The sequence below is a fragment of the Arachis ipaensis genome, chromosome B7, assembly GCF_059453495.1.
Source record: "Arachis ipaensis isolate K30076 ecotype BB chromosome B7, ASM5945349v1, whole genome shotgun sequence".
NCBI lineage: Eukaryota > Viridiplantae > Streptophyta > Magnoliopsida > Fabales > Fabaceae > Arachis > Arachis ipaensis.
In genome coordinates this window covers 116823915-116833032 of record NC_142442.1, presented here as the reverse complement: position 1 = coordinate 116833032, position 9118 = coordinate 116823915, and the positions used below count along the sequence as shown (strand labels likewise).

General features: G+C 33.7%; 1 protein-coding gene across 1 annotated transcript; it reads right to left on the bottom strand.

The window, feature by feature from the left end:
• Positions 1-715: 715 nt before the first annotated feature.
• On the bottom strand, positions 716-5144 carry LOC107609842 (Thioredoxin superfamily protein). The gene is made up of 4 exons (XM_016311888.3): positions 4753-5144; positions 1529-1631; positions 1181-1342; positions 716-1003 (listed from the first exon to the last, which is right to left on the bottom strand). Exons 1-4 carry the CDS (start codon positions 5016-5018, stop codon positions 836-838), a joined length of 699 nt encoding a protein of 232 aa, XP_016167374.1. The 5' UTR covers positions 5019-5144; the 3' UTR covers positions 716-835.
• Positions 5145-9118: the final 3974 nt, after the last annotated feature.

The following is a 9118-nucleotide window of genomic DNA, read 5'->3' as shown; positions in this document are numbered from 1 at the left end:
CACAGTAATAATAAAACAAATACTCTCTCTCTTTCTACAATATAAAATATTTTTTACTTTCTCTCTTCATATGCTACTAAGATAATATTAATATATTATTTTTATAGTAATATAATAGTATTAGTAAATACTGATAATAGTATTTTTATATTTTATTTTATTACCTCTTCCCGTCTTCCTTATTTATTTTACAACACCCTTAATCCTTTCATTCCCTTTTTAGGTTTCAAAATCTTTACTCATAAACGCAGAATACATCTTCAAATTTGAGGTTAGGCATGCAAGCAACCCATATTCACCTTGAAGGAGTTGCTGTTTTGTGAAATCGCACATTATGTTATTATCTTTTGAAATGCATCGTTGAATATCGGAATAGTTTGAATTGTCCATTGTTTAGATAACCCAAAGTGCCAACTTTATTGACTTTGTTCAACAAAATAAAAAAAAAAAAAAAACGACTTTTTACAAGCTTTTATTAATTGCCAGAAAGTGTACTACTCTGGTGTGTGGCAAGTGTACTACTACTCGTGTTACATTTGTCATTTCTCTCAAAATTTATAATTCACCAGTTTTATAAGGCTTCCAAAAGATGTTATTCCCGCATGCTCAGGGCATGTCGCAAAAGCAGAAAACTTTGTTGAATGCGGTATATGACCACACGGCCACACAAGCGAATGAAAAATTGTCTTAGAAAAGAATGGAATAAATAATGTCACAGGCACACAGCATCATCAATTCATCATTACCCTTATGGTTGTTATTCATAAAAAGTGAAGTTTACTTCCAATATGACGCATAGACGCTATTCTTGGCACTCAGCAAGCGCATACAACTTTTACAAGAAGTAGTGAAGGGATTCTTCATTTTTTACACTCTTTGCACCAACCAATGGATCAATGACCTTCCTCCATGCGTTGTAATCAACGGCGGATCCAGTATCAGGCAACAAGAATCCATTCACATAGAAGAAAGGCGTTCCATACACCCCTCTCGAAGTTGAATACTGCTTTTTTTTCAAGGAAGAAATTAAATTTGGTATCAATATAGCATGAAAAATGATGGATTATATTTGATTTAAGGGTAAACTTTATGAACGAGTTTAATCAAGTATTCAAATAATTAATAAAATTCGAGCTGTGAATTGTTATAAGATGGAATTGAATAGGGGATTTACTCTTACCTTGAAAGAAACTCTAGTTTGGTAATCACTTTGGGTGTCATTGAATCCATTCTTTATGGCAGTATGATAAGAGCTGCCAGCTACTTTTGCTGCAGAATTCACTATCTTCTCCACAATAGAAGCCCTAGACAAGTTCTTCGTTGGAGCATTGTAGAATTTCTCCTGATAAATCATATCCAGCAGAATTGGTAATTAAGCAAGAAACTTGAACAATATATAAGCATCAATAAGGCTGATCTTACATCCAAACAAGGCAAAAGCTGAAAGCATAATTAGGTCAATGTCTAGTGTCTAATGATTACTGATTAATTAATAGCTAAAACAAGGATTGAGAATACAAATACTAACCTGATGCTTGAAGAACCATTCCAACAAGGGGAATGTTGCCGATGAATTCAATCTATTCACAATGTGCAAAGCACGAGACGCAACATAAGCATTGTCATGGTAACTGCAATTTTCAAAATAAAAAAGAAATCTATAATATACCGATACACAAAACTGACAAAAGAGATATATAATTCAATGGTTTTATATCATCTACTCCATGTGGCACAACTAGACAAAACCAACCGCTTAATAAATACCAATGATACGATATAAGCACAGTTTGTGAAACTTTTTGTTTTTTAAAGGTTGTTTATATTAAAAGTAATTTATAAAAATTAATTTTTAAAAGTTAATTTTTTAAAAATTGTAATATTTGTATTTGATAAATTAAATTAAAAATAATTTTTAAAAAATATAAATAATAATAAATATATTTAGTAAAATAATTTTTAAAATTTAAAAATATTATAATAAATATTAATGTAAGAATTAAATTTAAATATTAATTAATGTATAAAATTATATTAAATTTTTTAATTTTAATAAATATAAAATAATTTAAAAAAAAATTTTTAGGTATTTTTAAAAATATTTTTAATTTTTAAAAATTTTAGGTATAAATACACAAATTTTTTATTTATCAAATATAAGACGAAGTGTTTAAATTTTTGAAAAATATAAACACCTCTCTAAAATTTTTACCAAACTAAGTTATAATATTTTGGAAATCAGAATTTCACAAAATAATACCTAGGATATCATTTACCCATCCTTTCGGTCACCAAAAAAAAAATTTACCCATCCTTTCTTTGTTAAAAAGCTCCTATTTATTATTATGTGTCCAAAGTAAACCCTCTCTTTGAAATCAATTTACATACAGATCCTATAATGGACTTGGAAAAAATAGAGAAAAAGAGGAAGTGAATGGGTAATAGTCAAATTATTTTGCCTATGAGGAATGATATTACCAAAATAAATAAGTGAACCAATTAATTATTCAATAAATGAAGAAAATATGAATATATCTAAATAAATACAAGTCAAGAAAAGAATGAGAATCAAAGGTAACAATTGAAGATTATAAATAAATAAAGTAGGAGAAATAAGTATATTGACTTTTTATGCCGTAGAGATAATGGAAGAGCACAATAAAAAAAATTTGAAACAACATATTACATTTGAGGGATGATTTAATTTTGTGTTTTATTTATTTACTTATTAATTTTATGTTTATGGTTTAATTTATTTTAGAATTCGAGATTTTGAGGTAAAAGAGGCTCTAAAGTAAATGAAAAATGGCAGAGCAGTAGGACCTGATAATATTTTGATTGAGGTATGGAAGGGTCTTGGAGAGAAAGGCATCAACTGGTTAACCAAGCTTTTTAATGAGATTTTAAGGTCAAAGAAGAAGCCTGATGAGTAGAGAAAAAGCACATTGATACCTATCTACAAGAATAAGGGGATATACAAAGTTGCGAAAACTATAGAGGGATCAAGCTAATGAGCCATACCATGAAGTTATGAAAAATGGTGATAGAACGGAGGTTGAGAAAAGAGACACAAGTAACACAGAACCAATTTGGATTTATGCCAGGCAGATCCACAACCGAAGCGATATACCTGTTAAGAAGGATGATGGAGAGATATCGTAGTAATAAAAAGGATCTACATATGGTGTTTATTGATTTGGAAAAAGCGAACGATATGGTGCCAAGGGAGGTTTTATGGAAGGTTTTAGAAAAGAGGAGAGTAAGGATCGCATATATTCGTGCAATTAAAGACATGTATGATGGGGCCACAACTAGTGTGAATACTCAAGGTGGTGTGAGAGAGGAATTTTCTATTGGTATAAGATTACACCAGGGATCATCCTTAAACCCATATCTTTTCACATTAGTCTTGGAAGTACTCACAGAGCACATCCAAGAGCCTGTGTCATGGTGCATGCTTTTTGCCGATGATATCGTCTTTATGGGAGAGTCAAGAGAAGACCTAAATAAGAAGTTGGAGTTATGGAGAGAAGCTCTAGAGAAGTGTATGATCTATGCATAAACCGTAGCAAGACGGAATATATGGAATGTAAGTTCAGTTTGAGAAGAGAAAATCCTAATATTGAGGTGAAGATTGGAGAAAACATCCTACCAAAAGTTAAAAGTTTTAAGTATCTTGGGTACATCATACATGATAATGGAGAGATTTAACAGAATGTAAATCATAGGATCCAAGCATATTGGTCAAAATGGCGGAGTGCATCTGGTTTTATATGCGACAAAAAAGTGCCTTTAAAACTTAAAGGTAAATTCTATCGCACTGCTATAAGACCGGCTATGCTTTATGGTACGGAATGTTGGGCAGCCAAAGGAGAGCACGAACATAATTAAGTTGAGTGTGGCAGAGATGAAGATGTTGAGATGGATGAGTGGTCATACGCGATTGGATAAAATAAGGAACGAAGATAAAAGGGAGAGAGTTGGAGTAGCACCCATTGTGGAAAAGATAGTTGAATCGCGTTTCAGGTGATTTGGACATGTGAGAAGAAGACTGACAGAACACCCAATCAGGAGGGTGGATGAGATGGAAGATGGATAAGGGGTGAAAAGTAAAGGAAGATCTAAGAAGACCGTCCATGAGATGGTCAAACAAGATCTACATGTAAACGATCTCTCTGTAAATATGATATATGACAGAGCATAATGACATTGTTTGATTTATGTAGTCGACCCCACCTAGTGGGACAAGGCTTTGTTATTGTTGTTGTTGTATGTGGTTGAATTTCGTCTTTGATGACAATACTAAAAAGGATTAAATTTAATTACTTATACTAAAACTTTGTACTCGGTGCAAGGGTTGAACTTTTCACTGCTAATCTAAACAAAATGAATATATCTTTATTGTTTTAACATCTTAAAAATAAATAATTATTCCTTATTTAATTAATAAAATTCTTAAGAATTTTTATATTTATTAACAAGATATATCTTTTTGTACGATCACCTAACCAGCAATCAGTTAACCAGTCAATCACACATGAATTTTTCCTGACTAAAAAGCAACACAGTATAAAGGACCCCTCAAAAAAGCAAACATATAACAAGGGCAATAATAATAATAATAATAATAATAATAATAATAATAATTAGAGAAAGAATTAATATGCCAAAACGCAATTTCTCAGCGATGTTATTAAGTATCATAATTCATAATGGAAAGAGAAAACAGAGAAAAGGGTAAGAGAGACTAACGGTAAAGGAAGGAGGTGAACAACGAGTTGAACTCGATGGCCATAATGGTGGATAGCTTTCTTGAGTGGGGGCCAAGAATCCCTGCTATCAGGACACACCGGATCGTAGAACGCTTCAATCAGAACGGTGTCGTCCCAATCGAATGGCCGAGGCTGGTACACGAACCCTTCTAATCTTGACGGCGGAATATAATCGGCACCACCCTTCAAAACCAGTAACTGCAGTACCAATGATACCAGTATCTGTATCATCGCCGTCGCTTGCATCTCTGAGTCTACCTTCCCACAACGCAAGAGTCAATAGGCAACGGGCTTGGGCTTCAGGCTTCTCTTTCTGCACTCAAATGTGGTTCTTTTATTTTGTAGTATTGTGGTAGTACTAATTATTTAATTGTCAAAATCATGTGTGGTTTTAGTGCTATACACCAAAGCACTATCTGGGTCATTATCATGAAACTATAGAAATATAATTATGTACGTTTGGCAACAATTTTTTTTTTCTCTTTACACTTTTTTTTACGGTATAATTTTATTTTTTATTAATTATTTTAATATATATATATATATATATATATATATATATATATATATATATATATATTATTCTACATTATTAAGTTTTCCAAGCAGTCACAAAAAAAAAAGTTTTCCAAGTACAAATATGCTGAAACATTGTTTTATCATTTTATGGAATGGAATTCAGTATCTACTTCCTACGTCATTCAATATTAATGTATTATACACATTATGCGGTCTAAATACGAATATGCTGAAACATTATTGTGTGGAATTCAAGGTGCCAACTTTCCAATAGTATACGTAATTGGGTTTTCTTCTTGGCATCGAGGAAACTGTCGGGTCAGGTGGAATTTGGATATTGTGGAACGATTATAATTGAAAGGTTGATTATTAGAAATTTCATAAGCAATTTACTCATCTTAAAGTCTTTTTTTATAATGAGGTGTCTTGGTTCTTGATTGTAGTATACAGTTCGTTGCATCTGGGTCTTCAATCAGAATTATGGTCTAATATTAAATAGTTAGCGGATCAAGTATAAGGAGAATGGTGTGTTAGAAGTGATTTTAATTGTGTCTTAAGTAATGCTGATACTGATGGAAATTCAAATATATCAAGAGATCATTATCGTTTTGTTGCTTGTTTATTAGATTCTGGATTACAAAATATTGGTTTTCATAGGCAGCTCTTCACTTGGCAACGTGGCAAAATTTAAAGAAGACTAAATAGATATGTGGTGAATAGCATATGGTCTCAGTAATTCTTTTAGGCTGCTACGAAATATTTATCAAAACTAAAGTCTGACCATGTCTCCATTTTACTAGATATAGGGAGACCAAAAAATGTCTGCCTTTCAGATTTTTAGCTTCATGGCTGGCTCATGAAGATTTTCAGAATTTGCTAGCTAATAGCTGGAGCGCTATAAATCCTCTTAAAAAAAATGAGTTGTCGTTTATGTCTGCTGCTAAATTTTGGAATGCAGATGCCTTTGAAAATTTAGCTAGAAGAAAATCACAGTTTCTAGCTAAGCTCCAGAAAATCTCTACAAGTTTATCTTTTGAAGTGAACATTTTTTTGGAGAATTTGCAAACGTCCCTATGAAAAGAATTGAAAGCTTTATTAATTTAAGAGAAAATCTATTAGAAGCAATGTTTTTGGTACAAGTGGATTAATTATGGTGATCGGAACACCTCTTATTTCCATAGACTAGCCACGACTAGGAGAAGAAGGAATAAAGTGAGTATACTAAAAAATCAAGAAGACAGTTGAATTGAGGATGATCAGTAGCGGAACGATCTCACTTTTAGTTATTTTCTGAATCTCTATACATAGATGTTAGTGAATATGGGAAGCTTAAAGATCCCGGGCTATTCCCTATACTCGCTAATGAAGAAAAAGAGCAATTGGGTAGGGATATATCACTTGAAGAAATCAGATATGCTCTTTTCTCCATGGGTGCTTGTAAAGCTCCAACAGATGGTTTGCCACTTATGTTCTATCAAAGTGATTGGGAGTAGTTGAAAACTTCTCTTATCAGATGGGTAGATAGAGTGTTCCAAAATCATCAAAAGTCCAGGTAGCGAATAGTAATTTTACTTCCCTTATTCCAAAAGTGGATAATCCTAAAATTATAGTGCAGTTCCGGCCTATCGGGTTCTACAATGTCTCATACAAGCTTATTACTAACATTATGCCGCAAAGGTTGAAAGAAGTTATGCCTAAGCTGGTTTGTTCCTCGCAATCTAGCTTCGTTTCGGCTTTTTAGGGAGGCAAAGCGCTGATAATATCTTAGTTGCACAAGAAGTTCTACATTCTATATGAATTAAGAAGGGGGATGATGGTTTTATGGCTATTAAAATTTATCTTGAAAAATCTTATGATCGTCTCAATTGGCAGTTCATCAGATATACCTTTTCAGAAGCTAATATTCCAGAGAATCTGGTTGATATGATCTATCACTGCTATCCTTCAGCAAAAATGAAAATTCTTTGGAATGACACTCCGTTAGCATCTTTTACACCCTCTAGAGGTATTCGATAAGGGGATTCTATCTCCCCTTATTTATTTGTGCTTTGTATTGAGTGCCTATCCAAATCATTTCTTTGTCGGCTGAGCATCATTTTTAAGAATTAGTTAATCTTAATAGAGGTAGACCGGATCTTTCTCATCTTTGTTTTGCTGACGACATTGTCTTGTTTGTGAAAGCAACCAAAGAGCAGGTGCAAGTGGTGCGGGGTATCTTAGACCTTTTTGCTGTTCTTCTGGACAAAAGGTTAATTTTGCTAAGTCATGTGTTTTCTTTTCTGATAATATGCATTTGGAAAGGAAACGTAACCTTAGTAACGCTCTTGGGATGAGACTTACGACTGACTTTGGCAAGTATTGGGAGTTCCTTTGCTCCATGGAAGGGCACGAAAGAAAGACTTCCAATTCATTTTCGATAGAATGTTGAATTGACTCAATTTTTGGAGAGCTCAGAATCTTTCTTTGGAAAGTAGAATCACTCTAGCGCAATCTGTGTTATCCATTATTCTGACTTATGTTATGCAAACTATGAAACTTCTTTTGAATGTTTGTGATAGAATTGACAGTATTTACCGTAAATTTATCTGGGGAGGAGCCAATCTGGTTAATAAACCTCATTTCCTAAGTTGGGGTAAAATTTGCTCGCCAAAATCTCAAGGGGGTCTCGGTTTCACACCAGCGAGAGTTCTGAATAAAGCTATTATGATGAAATTAGATTGGAAGCTTGTTCATGATAGGGAAGCGCTTTGGGTCAAAGTGATGTGAAGTAAGTATGGGTGTGGAGAAGTACTCCTTCCTAGGATTAAACAACTCAGAATCGCACCAAATGCTTGGCAAGGTGTCCATTCGGTATGGACAGATTTCGAAAACAATCTTATTTAGAGAATCGGTTCTAGAACTGAGGTTAACTTTTGGCCTGACCAATGGATTCCTGGTATCCGAAGACTTGTTGATTTTGCTCAACTGGAAGTCACCAAAGAGATGTTAGATGAGCGAGTCCATGAGTATGTGATTGATGGTAATTGGCACTTTGACCGTATTGTGACCCTATTGGGGGAAGATTGGTATCCCATTTTTGCATCCATCAAGCTTCTCAAACCAGAGTTAGGCACTGATTGCTTGGCTTGGTTCCCTGTTGCAAATGGTATCTTTTCAATTAAATCGGCTTGTGCTGTCTATTTAAATCCTACGGATGAGTCAATGCTTCTCTCTTTTCAAAAATTTGAAGATGGAGGTTCCGCAACGATTGAGATCTTTCTGTTGATTTGTTGTGAATCAGGCACTATTGATGAATGAGTAGTGTGCTAGAAGACATATGGAAAGTTTGATGGATGTGCCATCTGTGGGGAAGCTCCTGAATTTTTGCTCTATGTGCTCCGCGATTGTAGAGTATTGATGAGTATTGATAATAGTTGAGGTTCTGATAACATTTTTAACTCTCCTCTTTTGTGTTGGTTGTTAGAAAATTTATCACCCAAATCTCCTTTTCAAGGGTAGTCTTGGCCCTTTCTTTTTGTTACAATGATGAATTCCTTATGGTAATGTTATTGAGGAAGATAAGGTTGCCAATTGGTGCACGAAAATTACTTCACACTATGTAATTCTGCACAACTAACCAGCAAGTGCACTGGGTCGTCCAAGTAATACCTTACGTGAGTAAGGGTCGAATCCCACGGAGATTGTTGGCTTGAAGCAAGCTATGGTTATCTTGTAACTCTTAGTCAGGATATAATATCAATAATAATTCTTAGTTTTAATTGTAAGAGTCAAGGGGCATAAAATAAATACTTGTTACTCAATAATGGAGAATATGTTGGGGGTTTTGG

Coding starts and splice junctions, on each gene's coding strand:
- LOC107609842 (XM_016311888.3), bottom strand. CDS start 5,018: ATGCAAGCGACGGCGATGATACAGATACTGGTATCATTGGTACTGCAG. Junction 1,632..4,752: donor GTTCACCTCCTTCCTTTACC/GTTAGTCTCTCT, acceptor TGAAAATTGCAG/TTACCATGACAATGCTTATG. Junction 1,343..1,528: donor AATGGTTCTTCAAGCATCAG/GTTAGTATTTGT, acceptor ATGATTTATCAG/GAGAAATTCTACAATGCTCC.